The sequence below is a fragment of the Pleurodeles waltl genome, chromosome 5 (genome assembly GCF_031143425.1).
Source record: "Pleurodeles waltl isolate 20211129_DDA chromosome 5, aPleWal1.hap1.20221129, whole genome shotgun sequence".
In the NCBI taxonomy this organism is placed as follows: domain Eukaryota; kingdom Metazoa; phylum Chordata; class Amphibia; order Caudata; family Salamandridae; genus Pleurodeles; species Pleurodeles waltl.
Window position 1 is genome coordinate 1693959812 of NC_090444.1, and position 23699 is coordinate 1693983510.

Here is a 23699-nt window from a genome sequence, read left to right on the forward strand (position 1 = left end):
AAGGATGAGAAGTAGGTATGTTCAAAGAGAAGTAGGGATGATGGATGAATAGTAGGGATGATGGATGAATAGTAGGGATGATGTATGATGGATGAGAAGTAGGCATGATGGATGATGGATGAGAATTAGGAATGATGGATGAGAAGTAGGGATGATGGATGGGAAGTAGGGATGATGGAAGAGAAGCATGGATGATGGATGGGAAGTAGGGATCATGGATGAGAAGTAGGGATGATGGATAAGAAACAGGGATTAGAAGTAGGGATGAGGAGTGAGGAAAGAGGAAGTCCTGTCTTTTTCCCCTTTTTTTTGAGTGCCTTCCCCTAAATTTTCCCATGTTCTCATTACTTTCTCCTTGCTTCCCCCCATTTTTTTGTGTACCCACTCCTTGCTTCCCCCATTTTCACTGTTTTCTCCTTGCTTTTTCCCATGTTTTATGAGTGCCTTTTACTTCCTTTACCCTCATTTTCACTGCTTCCTCCTTCCCCATGTTCTCATTACTTTCTCCTTGCTTCCCCCCATTTTTTTGTGTACCCACTCCTTGCTTCCCCCCATTCTAACTGTTTTCTCCTTGCTTTTTCCCATGTTTTATGAGTGCCTTTTACTACCTTTACACTCATTTTCACTGCTTTCTCCTTGCTTGTTCTTCTATTTTTTTGTGTGCCTCCTCCTTGCTTTTCCTTCATTTTCACTGATTTCCTCCCGTTTTGTGTGACTTCTTGCTTTTTCTAGTTTCCACTGCTTTCTCCTTGCCCCCTTTCCTTTTAGTGTGTCTTCTCCTTGCTTTTCCCTCATTTTCACTGCTTTCTCCTTGCCTTTCTCCCATTTTTTGTGTGCCTTTCCTTGCATTTCCTCATTTTCACTGCATTCTTCTTGCTTTTCCCCCCATTTGTTGTGTGCCTTTCTCCTTCCTTTTCCCCAGTTTTCACTGCTTTTTCCTTGCTTTTCCCCCTTTCTTTTTGTGTACCTTATCCTTGCTTTTCACTAATTTTCTCTGGTTTCTTTAGGACTTGTAAGCACCCGGATACTCTGTCAGCTGATTGGTTGCACTTTACAAATCCTGATTGACTGATATACATACATACAAAAGTGGGTCAAAGTAACTTGAATGTCAGTGTAGTTCTTTGAGAACAAGGAATGATATGGTGTAATGTTTTAAAATATTAAAAGAGAGCCCAGGTGCCTGAGTCTGCAGCCTCTAAGTTGTGCATGTTTTATCTTTGGTGCTCACACAAATATGATGTTACAGCACAGTCTGTTACCTCTTGCTATTAGGCTGCCTTCTGGGTTCCACTGAGGGTGAGTGGAGGCAGCCCATGTAGCTGTTTGTAGTATTTTACCACAGATATAACTGACAGGGATGTATTCCCTCAGTAAAATGTATCTTCATCTTCAGAAGTGATGCCTGTACCCTTCAGGCAGCAATTAGTGGCTGCAAGATCTGACAGCTGAAAATATGGAAAAATACATATCCTCTGGGATGGGTAGTATTCATGTTGTTGGAAGGGAATGGGTGTCAGTTGTGCAAGATTGGTTTCAGGTGTGTATATAATTCTCCTATTCTCTTCCATGTGGAGGTCTTTAACTTGAGTGCGGAAGTCTTGCAAAGTCTGTGGAGGTCTCCCCCTGAGTTCAGGGTCCCACTAAATGTGTGGAATTTAAAATACAGTCATAAAGTTACTAGTAGCTTTGTTATTATTTTCTGACTCCGCCCCCTAAATTGAGGGAGACATGCAAGTCTTTGTAGTTTGCACTTTGTAGTAAAGTTACACTTGGAAATGGTAAACAGACCCAAGTAGTAAATGCACTACAAACTGGAAGAGTACACTTACCGCCACTCTGTTCTAAAGGACCAGAAAATATGTCTGTTCTTTGGTTCAGGTCCAACTATAGAGAGACTTGCCCATGTAAGTCGGGTACCAATTACCAGTCTATAGCAACAGCACCTGGGAGAGGCCTGGACGTTTTCACTTCTCCAGTCTTACAAAAGAGAATTTTGCTGTCCTGAAACCCAAAGGTGTTTTGCCTGAAGTGTTTTACTGACTGACTGTTCCAATTGCACCCAAGTAAGCCCACTAAAAAGATATCTATCGCCAATAAATATTTTCGTGTTAAATCTGTTTTGGAAATGTGCCTAATCTGAATGTTGTTTAGGCACAATGAAATATAATGTGGTACCCCTGTTGCAAATTTTGTTTTTATGTATATATAGTGTTAAACATGACCCTTACACATAGAAAAGTATCCAGCGGTATTTGAAAACGTGGAGAATGTTTTTTAATGCTTCCAGTGTATTCAGAATTAAGCATTGTTTTTTTAACTTGTGGGCGATTCCTTGTGCTATAATCTTAGGTTTGAGGTACTGAGAAAGGCACTATTAAAAGGTGGAAGATCAGTTTTATTTTCAGAGGGTTATTAAACAAGTATTATCAAGTGTATTGATTTTGAGAGAAATACAGGTTGTTTGAGAAGGCCTCTTGTTTGTTTTTAGAGTGTGCAGAATTTTTCAGTACCCTTTATTGCACAACTTTACATTAGCAGTCATTGTTTTTCAGGGCAGTGCAAATTGTATACGGCGTGTTTTATATATGTAACAAAACTGATTAGTAGAAAAAATATGCTGCCAATATATTTGAGTAAAATATTATGAACAGTTTTGTTGACTACCACTAGGTGAGTTTTGACTTCTTTTTTAATACTGTATGGAATTGTATGGAATGGGCCTTTGTACATGATTTTCTGTCCTGAACTTGAAAGCTGAGCAACAGTGTATACCCTAGAATGACTCAAATGTATCAGTTTGACAAAAACTGCACAAATGTCTGATAGGGATATGGGTCTAAATTAAATCAAGAAAGAAAGATATAGGCCCTCATTACAACCCTGGCGGTCGGTGTTAAAGCGGCGTTAATACAGCCAAAAGGCCGGCGGTAAACAAAATGGGATTTTGACCCTGGCGGTAACTGCCATCAAAGACTGCCACTTTAAAACACCGACCACCAGGGTGGTAACGGCAGCTGGGTTGGAGACTCCAGTCTCCAGCCCGGCGGGCGTCACAATCCCACCCTTGGGATTATGACCCGGCCTACCGCCATGGTTTTCGTACCAAACTTACTGCCACAAAAACCATGGTGGTAGGCACTATCAGTGCCAGGGAGTCCCTTCCCTGGCACGGATAGGTGTCTCCCACACCCCCTCCCCAGAGTCCTCCCCCACCTTGCCCCTCCCTCCCCCTCCCTTTCCTGCCCCCGCACATATACACACCCACACGCGCACCCATATACACACATGCACACACGCATACCCACCACCACCCACGCATGCACGCATACATACCCACACACCGCTACACACACCAACATACCTTGTCGCACACATGCACTCACAAACACACAACATACACTCACAATTAGTCATTCACGTGCGTATTCAACGTGACTCACACCTGCATGCACTTATTCCAAAACGCCCCCCCCCACATACACCCCACCCCCCTCTCCTGTCGGAGAACCCGACATACCTGCTAGCAGGGGGTCCGCCAGCTGGAGACGGTCCGCGGCGCTGCTGTCAGCAGCAGCGTCCACCAGCAAAACACCGCCAGGCCGTATCATTGCTCATGATACGGTCGGCGGTGTTTTGCTGTCGTGGCGGTGCTGTTGTCAGCAGCAACGCCATACCGCCGTCCGCCACCATGACTGTCGGCGGTATTCCGCCAGCATTCTGGTGGAATACCGTCGGCGGTCATAATATGCATAGACAGCTGGTAGCCACGGCGGCGGTATGTTGTCGTCCGTCGCCGTGGCGGTAGTTACCGCCAATGTTGTAATGAGGGCCATAATATTTTTTTCTCGTTGTCCTCTCTTGATCTCTTTGAGTCTTCCTTTATATCCTTGCTTTCATCTACTTTTGTCTTATCCCCAGACAGATCTGATCTCCCCAGCACTTTTCCTTTCTTCCATCTCTATTCTATCCTATACCTTTCTCTTGCTACACCTTACTAGAGGTTTACAAGAAATGTTTGCTTTCCTTATGGTCCAATATTTAATTTCTTGTCTAGAGCAACTCTGTCTAGTTTATCATAAAGACTGCTCTCAAATCCGCAACCTACAGTACTTGATCAACACAATTCCAGTGATCTGAAGTTCACAAATCAATACAAGTTATATTAACAATGGTCACAGTTTTTGTGGAAGTTACCACCAAATCTAGTCCAAAATGAATGCTATGCTTTCAAACAGACACACTGAGGATTCATGAGGGAGAATGACAAATGATTGGGTTTCATTGAATTAATGCTACTGGTTTATGCAGGGTTGTTTCTATGCTTAGACTCAACAGATGGTCACCAATGGTGAACCCTGCTAGAAGGACATCACTGGAGAAACCAATTAACTAAGGAGTAGCTCCATGAATACTAATGAAAGAGGGTGGCTGGGTTAAGGCATCAAAAAGCCTTATTCTGGTTTTATGCTAAGGATGTTGTCAAAGTCCTTATCCCAAACAGTGAGCTAATACCCAGAAAGAATATACTGAAGGGAGTGTTTTGTGATATCCCCAAGAGATGTAGAACAGGTAAATGCAACAAATAAAAAGGAAGGAGATGGCAAATAAATGAAAGGAAAATTCAGAAGCCTTTTCTGAATGCCCTGAAAGCAGATATTTTGAAACTCGGATGCCTCAAGTTTGTTGCACTGTATTATGTTGGTTGAGTTTTTTTTTCTTTTTTTTACCCTGATTAATAGCAGTTTCTTAATTTTAACTTTCAGATTTCACCATTTGAAACCTGCCTGGTGATGTCAATTGGGAAAACCTGCGGTGGAATTACAGATCCTGTGGTTGGTTACTTCATTAACAAGTGTAAATGGACACAAATTGGTCGTCTTATGCCATGGTAATTCAGTGTCAAATGTTGTTCTGCTAAATGTAAATCAACTTTTATTTTTAATGATTTGAAGTCGATATCCACAAAATCATTTTGTGGTATATGGCTCAGTGACTTTGAAGTTCACCTGGACAGTGCGCCATCATCTTTGTGAGGGAAATAAGATGACACATTGAAGTTAAGAAAATAGATTTTCTTTTTTATTCCTTTTCTTTCATAGCAGACTGGGCTGCTAGAGCACTATTGGTGTTGCAGCAAGGGCCAGTAGGGTTGGGGAAGTCAGTTGCATGTGAACAGCTGACTTAAGGCCATATTTAGAATTTAGCAGGTAAAATACTCCGTCAAAATGTGGCAAATGTCCTGTCCACTGTTTTTAGAGTGCCATTGATAATAATGTACTTGTAATCTGGCAGACAAGACAGCTACCATGTTTATGATGGAGTACCCTGTCAGCCAAACTGTAACTAAGGCCCTAGGATCCACTAGCATTTCATAGTGGCAATACATAAACATAGTGTTGAGAAGTGTAGCATGTGCATAACACAACTGAAAGCAGCTGGGACAGCTCTCGCTCTAATCCCTTGCTTGTAGTTTTCAATCATGATGAATTTGAATTTACTAGGGAACATCAGTCAATTTAAAAGCTTTTGGAACAATCAACTTTGTAAACATATGGGGTTATTTAGTATTTTGCAGGAAGCCTGGAATAGAAAAATAAATACACAAGAGCATCTGTCCTAAATAGGGAGGATGGTCTGAGGTAGTTATAGTGATGGCCTGATGTAGGTGGGGCTGTTAGTCTAAGGATTCCATGGGTGGAGCAAGTGACTAAAAAGAGAGGGCGAACTTTCATTTTGGGTGACAGGGTACTCCAGTACATTTATGTTGGACTTCCCTGTCTGAAGATACTAAAGAGCCCCCTTAGTATGCAATGCGCACTTGCATATACAATCATTTCTGGCCTCAATGTTATTTATAACTTACTTGGTATTGAACAATCTGTTAAGAAAAGATAGTAGTTCAAGTTCAATGATCTTTATTCGGCTTACACAGCCATAAAAGTATAAAACATAATACAGCATGCAAAACAGTACATCTACTTAATCGATTAATACAGCAAAATATTTCTTCACATCGAAAATACAGTACAATGACCCAAAGCCCAAAAATCATAATAAAGCGTGCTAGTCATACCACTTCCTGATATAAAGTGCTTCTCTGATAAACCTTATCAAAGCATGACAAATTTTTGGGGTTTCAAAATTAGTTGAAAATCAGAAACCTTCTCAATGAGAGTTAAAATTGCTCGTACTCTGAAGGGAGACTAGGAAATTTACTGTAGGGGATTTATAAAGCCAGGGAGGTGGACTGTTTGAATTTTCATTTGCACGTGAGCTGGGTCTGTTCGTAATAGGCTGTCTTAATTAAAGCTTTAGCTGATTGTGGGATTTGAGTTGCTTCCTCGAAAAACTCCAAAAACCCCAGCTCCTTCAGACTGCGATGTATGTATCCAAGCTAAGGAATGCTTGCGACATTGTCCAGGGCCAATTAATCCTGGAGGATAAGTCTGGAAAATTCCAGTTCAGGTCTTAGCCAGATTTTCATCCACAAGAGCATTGGGGTGGGGTTAACCCACACAGTTCTCTAAGTATTGTAGGCCCAACTCAGAATGGCAAAAGAATGTTGAGAAATGTTGGGGAACCATCAGGAGTCTAGGAAGGAAAAAAAATTCTTTAATTTGGAGTCTGGCACAAGTATCATACCCCTACACTCCAGCCCCTTAGATAGGAATAGACAGGCATTTAGCATTGCAAAGAGCTGTCAGTTTTTTAACAAGCCTATGGCCCATTTTTGCCTCAAAGAGGAAGATTGCTTCTACTGCTCTATTAGTTCACTGGGCCCTTAACACCAGCAGTGGATCCCAGTTTCGATGAGAATTAAATGTAAATAGCCCTTCATGTACTTGTGCATTTACCAATAATGAGGGAAAAAATGAGGCACTGCTCAACCGTGACCAGTCCCTGTCTGAAGGCACATTGGACATCTGAAAGAAAATTATTTGAAGTGGCCAACCCTTTTAGGCGGGCTAAAAGAACTCTTCCCAATAACTTCACTGTGGGATCTATTAGGGAGATCGGCCTGTAACATGCCTGGTTGGTTCTAGCCCCTCTTTTAAAAATTGGGACCAAGGTGGCCTCTTTCCAAGGTGAAATGGGGTGGGACAATAATAGCAGCTCCAATAATATTGGCAAACAGTGGCATCCAAAGGTCAGGATTTTCTTTGAACAAGTCCACTGGGATTCTTTCTGGGCCTGGAGCTTTCCTGCATTTGCCTTGCCTGATGGCAACTTGGACTTCCTTAACTGAGATAGAATGGCTTAGCTGGAGATCCATTTGCCTTCCTTTCCCCATAATCAGTTCCTCTTCTTGTGAACCCATTGCTTTATTAAAAGGGTTAAAATACTAGAAAAGTGCGTAACCCAGGACATTTCAGAGATTAGACATTCTATATTGGAGGAGAGACCCTCTCTAAACATCAGCTGATTTATGACTTCCCAAAGTTTTATCATATCCCTTGATTGTCCCACAACCAACAGTTCCTCCCCGGCTTCATTTCCAAGCTGAGCATTCTAACAGCAATTATGCCCTTTCAGACCTTGTGGCGATGATAATCTCTTCCCTATTTTTTGGGGTAGCCTTTAGGGTAATTTTAAGTTGCCTATGCACTTTTGAATAGGCACTAACAAACCACCTGGGAGCAGACGAAGTCGGCGCATGATATGGAGCTGTCAAAGCATGGGAAATTGCAGAACATAAACTCTGAAAGTTCTGGGCTAGATACGCCGGGGAGGTTTCATCTGATAGATGCCTATTAAGTAGCTCATTATTTCGGTGGCAATTTTTTCCTCAAAATGTTTCTGATCAAGTCTCTCACATTTTATTCTGCGCCCTTTGTTGTTGTCAAAGGAAATAAGGGTGGATGTTGATTTAGGCTCAGCTGTAGAATACTCCAAGTTAAAATAGGCTACTAAGGGATTATGGTTGCTGGCGAAATGTGGGATTACTTTAAAATCAGCTACTAAGCAAATATAACAATTGGAAATTAACATAAAATCTATTGTGCTAGAATTGGTTCCATCTGTAAAGGTTAGGTGGTGTATGTGGGTTGCCTTTACACAGTCAGTTAAAAAAACTAACTTATTCATGATCACAATATTATTCAGAGCATCCCCATATGGGGAATGTTTAAAGTGTGATAACACTTGACCCTCCTTATTTTCTATACCACACAACCTTGAGTCATTAAACTGGCATTTTGTGTGCTTAAAATCCCCTACCCACAAAATACCGGACAGGCGACCAGCATTACTCGCCTTTACAATCGCCTGGTTTAGCATAGCTACAACTTTAGTGTTTTGGTGATCAGGGAGATAAAGATAAAAGTTCACAATCAACATATCAATTTTGCCCAATCCTGACAACAATAGCAATTAAAACCGGAGGGGAAACCTAATGATTTTACTTTGGCTTTGTTACATTTAACCAAGATTAAAATAGTCAATCCACCCATCACCCTCCCTGAAACGACTTGGACAGTGAGGTTACATTACAGAACAAAATCATTTGCAAAGAAATCTTCCTATGACCAAGTCTCCTACAAACAAATAAGGTCAAAATTAGTAACAAATCCCAACCAATCCTCATTTGTTAATTCTGAACGAATCCCAGCAATATTCCGAGATAGTATAGAGAGAATATAACTAGAGTTAGCTTCATCAGGAGGGCTAACCACATTTAGACCTTGATCCCCTGAATCACCTAAGGCTCCTACCCTATCCCTGGAAGAAGCAGTTGTTCTGTCTTGTGATATGGGGTTAAAAGTTAAAATGACTGTAGACCTGTGGGCATCAATTGTTCTTTTATACGGTATTTAGCACCGAGAAACGACTGGTGAGAGCCAGTGGAGGAGGCTATGTCAGTGCCTCCAAATGGACTCATTCCTCATAATGTGCCAGATGCCTTTTGTGCAGCACCTCCGGAGGTCTATAGAAGTACCCTAAAGGCAAAGCTATAAATTCGGCAGGGAGAGTGCACTGGTTAGTTTAAAGCTGATAGTAAATTCCTCACCACCCAGGGGTATCTAGAGTTCATAACTACACACTTCCTCACCAAGGTTTTTGGGCCATAACCTACTCCTGCCACCCTTCTTACTGTTAATATATCATATGAGTGATCATTTACCCAGAGTGCATTAGTCTTCAACCAATGCATACTTTTATACTTTAAGTCCACCTCCGTTTCTTTCTTCCCTGTAGCTAAGGTGGGGATGTTATCAAGAATGTTCACGTAGGGTGTTGAATCTGGTGGTAAGTGAGGACATGGCCAATATGAGGGCTCTTGCTTGGGTCTGACATCAGCTGAATTTGTTAATTCTCCTGCTCCTTTCGAGCAGACTTCTCTATCCGTTAGTCCACTGATTAATCTCTCTGTATTATTAATGATGTTATTCTGGCTTACAGGAGGGAGAGGGGTAGCTGTCAATGCAGCGGGGAGATTCTGGGGCAGGCTAGAGAAAGACTGGGTGGGGAAGACGCCAGGCTTTGAGGTTGACTGTGGAGCTGCAGCCAACTGATCATACTTCGGGTTGGCTTTTTACAGATGGTACTGCGGGCCCGGACCACAAGAGGTTACAGCTTTCTTCCATCCCGCTTCGATTTTTGCTGTTAGGTCCTCCCTAACTGTTATCACCAGTGATTCTAAACTAGTAAATAAGACATCATTATGGTTCTTTAAGAGAGCATCTAATTGTGCTACTATACTAGGGGTAATGCATTCCTTCTTTTTCTCGTTAGGCTGAGACAGTCCATCGGAGCTCCCTGTCATCATTGATTGGCACTGCAACTTCCTCTTAGTTGGAATCTGCTTAATGCATCTACTTTTTTGTGGTGGTGGTGAGTCTAGGTGGGAGGCAAGGCCTGTGCTACCTGTTGGAGAGTTTAAATTAACCATAGCCCCCTCACATATATTTCGGTGCTGGCCATATGCTAGAAGATTACTCCCATTCTCCTGGATACCGCAGTTACTCCAGTGTCCGTATAAATGGCCTTATTCAAAGCCCTGCCTATCTTTGGCTTACCAACAACAGATTAACTGACCAAAGGTGATGAACTGATCCAATCTGCCTAAGCCGATCACTGAGAAACGGTGGCTAATGACAAGGAATGCCACCTAACTGCATAATTTTTTTCTTCCAGTCAGCCGATCTCTGAGTTCAAAGCCCCCATAACTGATGTCAAATATTTTGTAATAGAGGGGGTATCTGTTGATGCAAATGGAATGCCCTTTACACTGCCAGATCCCTGCATTTTGCGTTTCCCCATGACAAATGAATACAAAGAGGTTTCAGTGACACAGCTTCTGTGTAACAACCCTTCAGGTCTTACCATTAAGATTCTTCAATGGCCTGAATGAAGGAGGGGTGGTCCAGCCCAGCCTTAACTGGCTGCGGACGCGCAGCGGGGGGAAAGTGTCTCCTAAATGCACCAACTGGCTCGTCATGAAAGCGGGCTTGCAGCTCCTGCCATGAGGTATGTTGGGCCCTGTAGTCCTGGGGCAAGTGAGGCGTCCCAAAAAGATATTAAATAGCAGCCAATCAAATCCACAACACATGCCGCTGGGTCTGTGGTTAACCAGGATGTGATATGATGCACAATCTTTGTTCATGCCCCAACTCAGTGGTTCTTAATCTGTGATCTGAGGAGCTTGTGGGTCCACAAAGCCTACCCAGGGGGTCCATGAATGTTTACAAAATTAAATAATTTTTAAATAAATACATTAAAATTAATAAAGTGTAAGCAAATAAAGGCGCAAATTTGGAAATGTTTCCTACTTCTCATTGTGAATTAAACAAAATATTTCAATATTCAGAAATATGTATGGTATATACTTGTTTTTATATTTTTGTATATTGTTTTGAGGTTCAAATCATAGAAATTGCTTAGGCCGGGGCATCCCAGCCTTCCAATAATGACTTATCGGAGGTCACGGCATCCAATAATGACTCACGGGGGATCTCCGGATTCCAGTAATGATTCAGTGGGCATCCACAGCAGTCAAAAGGTTAAGAACCGCTGCCCTAACTTATATACTCATTTCCACTCTTCCAGGAAGGAATATAATATTAATAACACACAGAAGTGGCGATCGTCCTCAACACACAAGACACAATAGAATTGACTTCCCATGAAACAAGATAGATGGACGCCATTTTAGCATTTGTGAAATTGTGCATGGAAATCAGACGTATCACCCACCTGTGAAGAATGACTATAATCATTAATGACCCTGGCTAACATGAAATGAAGGGGCCAGTTGCTTATGATTAAAAACATCTGGGACCCATTTCTTCAAAAATGAAATGGGCTGCATGACACTGGTATAAAGAAACTGGCGTGTTACCTATTCAGTCAGATACGGCTAACATCTCCACAGCAAGCGAGATGAGCCTTGTAACAAGAGAAGACAAGTTCATAGCTTTTACTGATAAAAGCCAAGAATAAGAACTATGTTTTACTAACCAGAGGTCTGAATAAAAAATGTATGCTGGTATTTGATTGACAAGAATCAAAGAGGCAAAGTATAACTCCTGCTGGGCAATCAAACAATCCTGAAAAATGGACACTGAGTAAAATCTGCCACTGATTGAACTGCAGGATTTGCAACCAGTACATTAGTTCATACATCTGGCCCCTAATTCTTTTAAACAGCACTTGAAAATGTGAAATGTAAAGCATACATCCATACAATCACAAGCTTTCAAATGCACAGCTCCATATTCAAACAAAAGAGTGTCACACTCACAGCAAAATCTCCTAAACTTATGATAGACATACACAAGCAGCAAGACACACATGTAATATGGCAGGCCGTGCAGGGGTGGAAATGGTAACATGCATTTTACGCATGTAGTTTTGCCACGGCGATACATAAACGGACAAGGACGCGCGTGGGCAGTCCTGCGCCAAGACAAAACCTGTGTGGGAGTACCCTTTATGTCTCCGTGCTGCATGCAACCCATCAGCAGTCCAGAAGCTTACTAGGGCCGAGGACAAATGACAATGGTGACACCCAGGGTTTTGGCCCTTCCACCTTTTGAAGATGCCTGCTTTTTCTAATTCAAGCAGTTCACCCTCCACTTTAGGGCATAGGTGGAATGGCGCTCGACGATGATGCAACCAGTTGCACCGACTCATCGCTGTGGAGGTGGACTAATCAGTCTTTCAGGCAGTCACTGCCCTGGAAACCTTGTTTGAAGGCATCCAGCAGCATGTCCACAAGACTGTCGTGGACCTCAAATGCGAGTTGGACCAACTGTAATTGTTCAGCTATGTGGCAGCTGAGCAAAATATTTGTCCCTCCTTTCGTGACATAGACTATTGTCTTGGTGGCCTGACCTTGGTGGCTGTTGGTGGTGGTGAAGACTCCTGCCTATGGGAGGCATGTGGAGGTGCCGTTGGGGTACACCCTGATGGTGGTAGGGTGCAGTGCTGGTGACGCTGCCATCTCTTTGTGCAGTGTTAAGGGTAGAATATTGATAATGTTGATCAACACCACCAATGGTTGTCCTTCAACCACGACTTGGCATCGGAGGCTCAGCAGATGTGACCAGGATTTGGTTCCATGATGCGAATGACATGGACTGTGCCTTCTAACTTGTCATCATCCATGTTGTCGACGTCCGCTAGCATAGACTGCGTTTCCATGTGGTTAACTGTCTTCTTCTTTGGTCCTTTGGCTGCAGGCATTGACTTACAGACCTTGGCAAAATGATTAATTGATTCATTGTGCAGCAGGCTGAGCACTTTTGGCCTTTTACTGGGCAGTCTCCGACATGTAAAGTGGGGCTGTTCGCACCACCTGCATAGTCTGGCACCTTGCAGCATCTTGAGGCAGCCCTTCTTATGTTGAGGTGATGTGGTGGCACCTACTTGGTTGACGGGTCGGCCTTGATGGCCCGCTGGGACATGGCCTCCATGTGGGCGGCTCACTATTTCAACATCTCCTTTGATCTGCCCATGGTGAGGATCTCATCCATCGTCATGCAGGGCACTTGCAAGATGTGTTCATGTAGTTTTGCTGACGCACAGCCCTAAATAAATTGGGTGAGGATTTCCTCCTGCTCATCTAGGGGAGTGCACGTGGCTGCCAGCTTATTTAGTTTAGCGTAAAACTCATAAAACTCACCCACCAACTCTTAGGGAGTCTGTCGGGCTCGCCTGAGTAGGAACCACCTGTAGTCAAGATTGGCTACAGGTGTGAAATGAGCCAAGAGGGCTGCCTTGAGTGTGGCATAGGTGTGTGTGGGTCTGGCTACTCGTACCTTTTTGGACAGTTTGTGGATGAAGAGGTATTGGTTGTTATCTGTCTTCCTTGAGTCCGACCGCTGCATAGCATGTCTCTAAATGGTCTGCCTATGTGGCCCATTTGGTGGCTTGAGAGGATGGTGTGCCTGAGACGATGAAGGTTCGATGCTGGGTATGGACATCATGTGTGTGGATGTTTCACACTTGTGGCGTCAGGGGTGGAGAGGGAGTGAGAGCAGTGGTGTCACTGTTTCTTCCTGGTCTCCCTATGCTTTCCCTTGACTGCACTAGGCCTTGTTGCTCACGGGCGGTTTCATCGGAGGCCTGCCTTGGATGCTGTGAGTTGATCAGCTTGACAGTGTGCGGTTGGACCCCGCTCTCACACTTGTTCTTGGTGTTGGTCAGGCTTCAGCGCTGTTTCCTTTCTGTGGGTGGTAGGGTATTATTTGGTGGCTGCTCCATGTATACCCAGTTTGAGGAGGGTAGCAGCATGGGTTTAAGCCCTCTCTAGGCCTGTGGCGTTTCCAAAAATTGTGCTCACTGAGTACGTGTCTTCAGACAGACTTGGGATGCAGTGTGGGTTGTGAGCTGCGAGGCTGTGGTCTGCTACCTGACCTACTTGGATCACGTGTGACCTGTGGGCAGAGTTGCCCTGACACTGACGATGCTACTTCCCTCTGCAGAGGGTGTGAGCAAACCAGATCCTGCCAAGTGTGGCTTAGAGGGGATGGATACCATTCTTGTCGCCAGTTGTTGTGTCCTCGGTGCTAGTAATCATTGGGTCTTGGACACGTTGCACTCCCACACAGGTTTTGTCTGACGATGGGACTGCCTGCACGCAGCCCCACCTGTTTATTTATCACCGTGGTCACATGACTGCTGGCAAAACTAAATGGGTGAAACCAGGCCAAGGTGTTACCATTTCCATCCCTGTGCGGCCTGCCACATTGCAACACACACTGATATCACTGTATATTGCCCATTTGATCATTTAGCCTATACCAATATTAGATAGACCCATTTCACTCTTACAACATTTGAGAACTCCTTTTGATGCAGGCGATATCATACGTTTGAAGAAAATCTTTGGTGGACTTAAACAAAAATTAGATGAGTTGGCAAGTATCAAATCACGACGTGCTCAACAATGTCATTAGATGCCCCCTTGGTTATTTCTCAAACCATCCTAAATCTACCATACACATTTCAGTTAAAGTTAAAAAACAAGCAGACTTCAGTGCTGCATTTCCAAACATGAATCAAGAAAATACTGATGTGACAGGGCTAAAATGCACCTAAAATGGACCATATTATGTTTAATGCCATGAATTCCTATTTTTATTTTAGACAACAACAATTTGCCTCCTGTAAGACTGTATCCTACAAAACAAAGGACTGTTGACTGAAAAACAGCGTTAGGTGAAAGTGTCACATGTAATAAGGGTGTCACTTAGTCTTTGTGATCATCATCTCATGCACATTGCTATACAACAAAGTGCCCATGCAGTGCACGGAAGAAAACAAATAGTTTATCTCTAAGTCACTAAGAATAGGAATTCCAGAATGTGCCTTTGTTTCATGATGTATGTTTCAGTTTTAAGACATATTGTGACATCATTCACTGAATGTCTCGCCATCAACGGAAGTGCACTGCTACATTCTAAACAAAGTCAGGTCCAGGTGTGGCTATGTCTATTTGAACAGAACCTGTGCTTTAACTGTAAATGTTATATTGTTTTGCCCTTTTTAGGGATGACGTTAGCCATATTCTTTAGCTTTTGCTAAAATATTTGTATAACATATTTATTAATATGGGCTTTTAGCCAGCCCTTTGGATCCAGTGTTCTGTTATAGCTCATTTACATGTTTTGTTTGCCCACTACATCATACAGCTTGAGGGAGTGAGTCGGCCTACCTCAGCCATTGGCTAACTTCACTGTAAGTGACAACATTCTGCCCTTTCACAAGGAGCACATATTCACACAATGTAGTTCCCTTCAGTTCCAGGGAATACTATGTCAATTTGTGCTTTTTGAGACCAAAAATACTTTTCTCTTTTAGCCAATGTTTTGATTTTTGTAGATTGATGAAAGGGCAACTTGTAGACCTGGCAGCTTTAGAGTGGTCTTCCTCCCAACTTTTCACATTTGTCCTCCATTTTTGCTGGCGTTAGGACTCTCTGCACTTTACCACTGCTACCCAGTGCTAAAGTGCATGTGCTCCGTCCTTAAAACATGGTAACGTTAGCTGATCCCCACTTGCCATAATTAATTAACTTGTAATTCTCTAGTAAAGTGCCACTATATGTGCCTAGGGTCTGTAAATTAAATGCTACTAGTGTCCCTGGAGCACTAATTGTGCTAACTACTTCAATAGCCATTTAAAACATGTTTCAGGCTTGCAGTTGCAGTCCATGTGTGCAGTTTTTAACTGCCAAGTCGCATGTCGACCCAGCAAAGTAAACCTTTTGCCAAGCTCAAACCTTCCCTTTTTATACATATACATCACTAGGGTAGGCCCTGGACAGCCCAGAGTGTTGGGTGAAGTGTATTTAAATGCTAGGACATGCACTTTTAAGTTTTACATCTTGTTTTTCACTGCAGCAAGGCCTACTGCTCCCACAGTCTAACATTGGAGTTACCGTATTATTATTTTTTCTACATTTTATAAGTGTAATTTCCAAATGGGAATAAGTAAGCAGTTCATGTTTGGTGTCTCTAGAATTCTAATGTAAAATCCTAATTTATGGTGAAGTCGGATTTTTAAATTATAGCTTTGAAAATTCCTCTTTTAGAAAGTTGCCATTTTCTTAGCCATTTAGTTCCTGTAACCTGTCTCTGGTCACATGAATGGGTGTAGCTCACAATTGGGCTTTGTGCATTCCTCTGATAGTCACTCACAATAGGGAGCTTAGTTGTGCCTGGATGGCCCATCACTGGCATGATAGGGAGGAAGGAGCTGGACATAGCCCTACCTATTATACCTTAATAGGCTGTGTCCTGCCTCTACAAAAGTGCTGCATACCCCCGTAGTTAGTCTGGGGCCAGGAGAGATGAGGCAGGATGCTTATTTCCCACTTTAAAGGCACAACTTGTTTTAAATACTGGACCTCAGACTCCAACTCTTCAGTACACTTCCGGATCTGTGGATACTTTGTGGGGAAGAAGGACTGCTATGCGGCTGAACGACTGCCTGTCTGATGGACTACACACTGCTGCTCTACTGCCCTGCTGCTGCTTTGCTGTGCTAACCTGCTGCCTGCTGCACTCCTGGCCAGATGAGAAAACTGGATCCACATCACTTGAACCCAGAATCCCAGAGTGACTCCAAGGGCTAGTTGACTGGCCTCCTGACTTGAGCTTCAGGGACAGGCTTCAACAACCTGACTCTGACATCTGCCAAGTGGTGCCACCTTGGAAATGGGCCTAAAGTGCTCTGCCACACTCTGTGGATCCAGGAGAACTGACGCATATCCTCTGCTATGTGGCGCAAACTTGAGCAGAACTGACGCATGGATTAGACTTGTCACAAAGTCCGACATTGCATTGTAGCCATTGGGAACCGCTGCATCACCTGGACTGCATGATGCATCCTCAGCGCAGCCCTCCATCCCTTGTTGATTGCAACCTCAATGACAGACTCTGCATTGTAGCCTCGCAGCTCTTCAGAACTGATGCATTGCCCCAACTGTGTGACGAATCCTCAAAGCAGGACTTTGCATTGCAAGCCCATTCAACAGGATCTTCGACGATGCAGGCCCTCACATTGCAGCCTTGCTGCATCTCAAAACCGTGGCATCACTTTGGCTGCGTGGTACATCTCTGACACGGATCCTTGCAAAGCTTCGCAAACCTGGATTAAAGGTACTTTGTTCAGTGGACCTAACTAGGTCCCTGTAGCCTGCCCGTGCTCCATCCCTGTCAGCCTGAACTTGTGACTTTATCCTGGTTCGGTGCAATCAGTATATCTACAGTTGCCGCTTTATGCCTTTTGGAACAATTTTTACTGAAATCTTTGAAATTGAGCATTTCCTCTTCTATTAATTGGTTTTTTGTTGTTTGGTCTTTTTTTATATGTTAAAAATTACTGTTTTTCTAGCAGTATTGTGGGCTGCGTTTGTCGTGTGTTCTCACTGTTACTGTTTTGGGTGCTGCACAAATACTTTACACCTTGTCTCTACGTTAAGCCTGACTGCTCCAGGCCAGGGTACCTGAAGGTTTAACACAGGTTAATTTAGGGCTGCGTATGATTTCACCCCGAGAAGAATTGTGGTTGTTTCTAGAGAAGGGTTTCACCCCCTCAACCGACAACCAAATGTCTTAAACCAACAGCTTCCCCAAAAATAATGTTTTTCAAAAACCATAACGAAACAAGACAAGCATTGTCAGAGCGGAAAAGCTGCCAACCAATGGCAGACACATTGGCTTTGCCAGTGCTTGATCCATGATGTGAATTGAATTTTTGTAATACGTGTCAAAAACAGGAAAGATCTGTGTTCTTTTATACCTGTTAGTTTTTGACGTCACAAAGGTGTGTCTCACATTCAACTAAGACACTGGTCCATTATATGAATGATTCATGCTTCCCGAAATTATCGAAAACGCAGTTCGTTTTAGTGGCCAAGTGTGACAGTTTTCACAGAACTATAGTTCTAGCGGCTATGCTCTTTTCTCTCCCTTCCACATGGCTGACTCCCAATTACAACTTGATACTACAACCGTAAATGAACGATAAAAGGAGATGTTAAAAGTCTCACACACAACACCATGGCTGGGGATACCTCACGCTCTATCGAGCTGCTGTACCCTTCTTCTAGGTGGAAAGGTATTTCGTGGCATTCCCTGAGCTTTTTGTGAGGTTAGCAGCCCAGCTTGGCTGTCCCAGTTCTGCAGTGTCACCGTGGCTTTATCAAACCTACACTCTTAATATTTATACTTTCAATAAACTCCTAAACTGGGACTGGCCAGGGAGCTACTGAGAAGTAGCACATTTTCCCTCCCTCCCGCTCATTTTCACCACCCAGATTCGCCCACCCGTTCGCGTTTACTTTCCCACTCACTCAAACCCAACATTCGCTGACTTGCTCATCCACACAGGCCTACACACACGAACACACACACACACACACTTGCTCACCAGTTAATCCACACCGTCACTAATAAAAAGTGAGGTCTCTTGACTTTGTCACAATGACTCTGTATTGCGTAGTTATTTGATGTGCCCATGTTTTAGTGCATGTGGTCATGTTTACCTCTCACCAGAGGGCAGGGCCTGTGAACTCAGGCAGAGAGGTCTCTGGAATTGGCAGTTTTCAGGAGACAGCTCGTCCTCTCAAACAAAGGCACAACAATGCCTTTATTTCATGGAGGAAAGTAGAACTGCACAGAAAGACTGATCATTGTTTCTCCAAAGCAGCCACATTTCTCTTTCCTGCCTTGTTGTTTACAATTTGAACTTGCCCACGAATCAGGTGGCCTTCACTTCACTGCACTTAAGCGATGATTAGTATCGGTGGGGTCACTGGGCTTACACGAACAAAATGATTTGTTTTAGGCTCTATCGTTTATGTTGTAAATTTGCCACTCAGTAGATTACACTGAGGTTAAATGGACTCTGCTCAGCACAAACGACTGTCCAGAATTATCTAGTGTAAAAAAAGGGTCACGTACAAAGATAAATACCTTTTCCAAAACCTGTTGGGAATAATACAGTTTGATGCTAATTACTTCCCTTCTATTTCACCTCTAGTTTGCAATTTGTCACCAATGATTTACCGATTTCATGTTTGCATTACACCTTTTGAAGAATAAGCATTCCATAAGGATTTGTTTCATGTTTTCTTACTTTCATATATCAATACAAGTAAAAGATCCTCTATTGCATACGATATATTGCATGACAAACAATATTGCATTACCGGCAAGTTAAGTAGATATGGCTTTAAGAAGAGTAGTTAGAACATTGGAATGTTGAGAGCTCCATTGAAGACAAAGGAGTACTTCTGGGCTTATTATGGCTGGCATAAGCCTGGAACTCCAACATTTCAGTGTTTGTCTTCATGTTTGTCCCTTTTTAATTTAGAACATTTTACCCTTAGTGGGTGGACTGTTCTAATAACCTTATAGCCCCTCTGCCTCCAGCTATTCATCTGTTTAAAGGCCCTCTCCCTCATTATAGGCCCTCATCTGTGGCTCAGGCCTATGACCAGGGCCCTACCGGCCTTTCTCCAGACTCAAAGAACCTGCACAGCGACGCATCCAGCGGGGCAGGCGTCGCTGTGGGGGTGCAGGGGGGGTCGACTCAGGGTGTCCACGTCATTGGAATTGCCTGGGAGTCCTCTCTGCAGTGTTTGTTGTCTTGAACTCGAGCCGGGGGGCGTCGGGTGCAGAATGTGAAGACTCACGCTTCTGGCGGGAAGTGAGAGTCTCTTTAAAGATGCTTCTTTGCAAGTTTGTTGCTGTTTCTGAACAGTGCTGCTGTTCTCGGGAGGTTCTTGGTCCTTTGGGTGCAGGGCAAAGCTGGACTGTTCTCCTTTCTGTTGCTTATTGCTATATTAGGGTGGTAAACTGGTACTAATGATAAGCAATAAATGCCCAGACAGTGTTTTTGAGTTTAAAAATTACAAAATAATGCAATAATACTAGTACACTATGTGCCCCATTATGCCTCTTAATATGGCTTTTCTTGCTGCAGAATGTACTCAACCCGGCCACATAATTTGGCCCTCTCTTGCTGCATCATTCCATTGGCCCTGCCTATAAGTTGGGTTCAGGGCCATTAACAACTAGTATGTCCCTCGCAGCAGGCTATAAGGCTATACTTCCATAGATTTATGCATCTTGACAACATAGCAGTAGGTAATGTAGTGGATGCAATATTTTTGCCGGTTGATATTCTGATAACGATATATTGATACAGGACCACAGATATGCTTCCTTTTGGCCAATATTGAGCACCATGCACTCAAACAAGTTACTTGGTTTAAAATATCATTGGCTAGAGTATATACTGTATACGTACAGCTTGGGTAGTATTTAGATAAACTCAGTACTTAATTTGAGCCAGTGGTTGCCGGTGGGGCCCACTTGCACTCATTTTTGGTGACCGACACTTATTTTCCCTAACCAGACATTGATGGAGAGCAAGAGATGGAAAAGCAAACACAGCAAATAAGGAGGAAGAGAAGGACAGAAAACTTTTCAAAGACAGAACGCAGGAGTGAGATAAAGGGGCAAGAACAATGCAGGCTTGGTATTCGGCACAACAAACATTTATAATCAGACCGGCCACGGGATTTTGAGCAGACCCTTGGGCCCCGGCACATATTGTTTCACAAATTAAGCACTAGGTAAACCGATCAGTCGCACTGTAGTCCCGAAGAAGGCCCTTTGGAAGTTCCTTGGTAGGGTCTTTTGAGCTAATGTTGGTAGCCAAGTTTAATACTTAGTTGCACTTTGTATTGATTCTGTGAACAGGGGCATAGCTATCAATAATGCAGCCGGTGAAGTGGCACGGGGGTATTGTTGTAGTACATTACCTGGCCAGGTATTGTGAGTAATGTGTTTTTTCTAGCATCTTTTTGTAATCGCTAGGTCTTGTTTTGATTTGTAGACCTTCCCTAAGGAGCGAGGACTGTAAGTTTTTGTTTGAGCCTCCTAATGCTTCTGATGTAAGGGAGACATAATCTTCAGCTCATTTACAGTCGTGCTGGTGACATGAGTGTTGTTTTTTCAGGTCTGGTCCCCTGGATTGTTATTAATGTTGTACTTTATTGTAATTTCTAAAGTGTGAGGCCAAGAGTGATTTTGGGTTGATAAGCAAGTAGTTCCTGCGTCTCTATCATTTATTGCAGTTTATTAATTGTATTCCCTCCAAATGATCATGTTTGCCTGCGGGAGGGCGTCCCTTCCCATTACTGTTTATCTTTTAAAATGAACTAGATGAGAAATAATTACTTTTGCCTCTAATTGGTTCTACCCACCTTGTGTTGTTGATAACCTCTATAACTTTGCACACAGGGCCTAAAGGCCATTTTTTATTTACTCTTTTAAATGAATTAGGAGAATGTTTCATAAGCACCCTTTATCGAATATAAGGAGCTGGTTAGCCCATCAGAAATCTCCCTTTGGAGACCATAGCAAATGTTACAGGCCTGTAAAAACAGCATTCCATGGCTTCCAGCTCCCTGTCCATCTGGTGTGCTCTGCTGTATTACCCCTCCCATCTCCCCCGCAGTGAATTCAGTGCACTGGAGTGGTGGTTTGGGGGTGGGTGAAATGTAGAGGGATGTGGGGAGATAAATGGCCTCTTCACGAGTCAGGCTCTGCAGTCTCAAGCTGCTGTGTATGTTGTGCTGTTCTGGCCCCTTGGGAATGCTGTGCAGTGTGGCCAAAAACCATTGACAAAGCGATAGGTCACAAAGGCTAAATCTTTTGGCTTTGCCAGTGCTTATTGCCTATGGATTAAAAAATCATTGCACCGTTCCTGATGGTAATAATACTTATTACTACTTTATGCACATATTGTAAATCAATGAATAGTGTGTAAATAAAGTATTTATTTTTGTTTACACTGCTTCCAACCCTTTTCCTCATCTCTTTATGTTCCAGGATGATCGGATGCACCCCTTTCATGATTGTGTCCTATTTTTTCATGTGGTTTGTGCCTCCTTTTGTCACAGGACGCGTTTTTTGGTACCTGGCCTTTTTCTCTCTTTACCAGGCCTTGACTACGGTAAGTGCAGCTACCACTGTCGTGGGATACTGCCTGTCACTCTAATTTTTTGATATATAATAATGATTTTGCATTTGTAAAGCCCTGTGTACGTACATAGTTTTGTAATGTAACAGCAAATTTGCAGTTGTGTTTTATTTATAAAGGGCACTAACATCCTTGTGACATGTTTGCAATATTTAAAACTTAAAAAACTAATGCATTTATCAGCGAATGTGTTGTCAGAAATTGCTCCAAGAAAGCATGGGGGCTCCTAGGGCATCTTACAGGTGGATATAGGGCTGGACTGGGAACACAAAGCAGCCCTGGCAAATTTTGTTAGACCAGCTCCCTCTATAGTGTGTAGCGAGTGAACCTGACCACTAAAAGGGAGTATTGGGGTGGTTTTCTCCCCAAGACAATGTGGGGAAAAATGGCAAAAATGGTGCATTCTATTACACATTTTTCTTTTTATAGCCAATTGTATTAGTTTGTAAAGCATAGTAAAAGATGATTTTGCAGTGCACCAGGATCCCAAGATGTCAAGTATGGAACATGAATTTATATATAACATATGTGCACACATTCATTGTTAAACACAACCGTGAAGCTGGGAACACAATGAAAGACCATTTCGAGGGAAGTTAGCATCCTCCACCTTAATAAGTGGTGCAGCTTAACCGGCTTTAGCAGTGGTGGTGCTTGGTGCGACAATATTGTTGGCCACCCCACCTATGACCTCTTCCTCAACAAATTCCCTCACTATCACTTTCCAACAGTGCCCCTCATCTCTCCGAAGCCCTTCTCTCATATGTATTTAATTTTGTTTCATAGCGCCTCTCACCAGTGTATGGTGTCAAAACTCTTAACACACTCATACAGAGCGATGAATCACATGTGTGTATGTCATTGTATAGAAAATTTTACATAAGACAAAGGAAATTACAGGGTGTAGGATTCAAATGTCATCCATGCTAATATACATTATGTAGGATTGCTTGATCTGGAGAAGCATAAACTAATTATTAAAAACGTAACACAGTGGTTAGGGTTGGCTTTACTACTAATAATATATTTCTACTCAAACAAACCTTTTTTTAGCAACATTAGGATAAGGAAAGACTGGGAAAACATAACTTTCTAACCTGTGTCAATCAGTTTAAATGCAGCTCTTTGATTTAATTTCATATCTCACTGTGCTATATTACGATAGTAACTTATGAACTGCAAGTAATAAAAGGATCTATGTTACAAAAAACAGTAACCCACTGTGCTATCCACATAAAATATGGTTCTGTGATTTACATGGTTAGATGAGTCAAAACTGCCTCTAAGCAAAACTTTGATCCCTCTTTAGCAGGAGCATTAATCACCAGAGTTATCTTGACATTTGTATTGTTGCCTGGAATGTTTTGAAAATAAAAGGAACTCTACAGCGAGTGTTTTTAAACTCATAACACCTTGCAAAGTGCCACCCAACACAGCCATAAACCAGCCCCAGTAACAAAACCGGCCCCAGGAACAAAAATGGCCTCCACCCTTCCAGGGAAACGCACGATGCCCTACAGCCAACCCGGCCTTAGGTTAGATTATATGGTAAGCATTGCAGTGATGTTGCAGGTGTTTGCATGTGTTGCTGGTGTAGTTTTCAGAGTAGTGCCACTCATAAAAAGCTCAGTGTGTGCCCTCAAATTCGGATCTCTCTTTCCTTTAACTGTTTTAGTTTTTTATGTATTTATGGT

General features: G+C 42.9%; 1 protein-coding gene across 1 annotated transcript in view; it reads left to right on the plus strand.

Annotated features, from left to right (window-relative positions):
• The window catches only part of MFSD2B (MFSD2 lysolipid transporter B, sphingolipid), a 291098-nt gene that overhangs the window by 29075 nt on the left and 238324 nt on the right, over positions 1–23699 (plus strand). Inside the window, exons 3-4 of the mRNA XM_069236021.1 lie at positions 4767–4891; positions 21855–21978. Coding sequence (XP_069092122.1) covers positions 4767–4891; positions 21855–21978 — 249 coding nt within the window. The remainder of the gene's footprint in view (positions 1–4766; positions 4892–21854; positions 21979–23699) is intronic.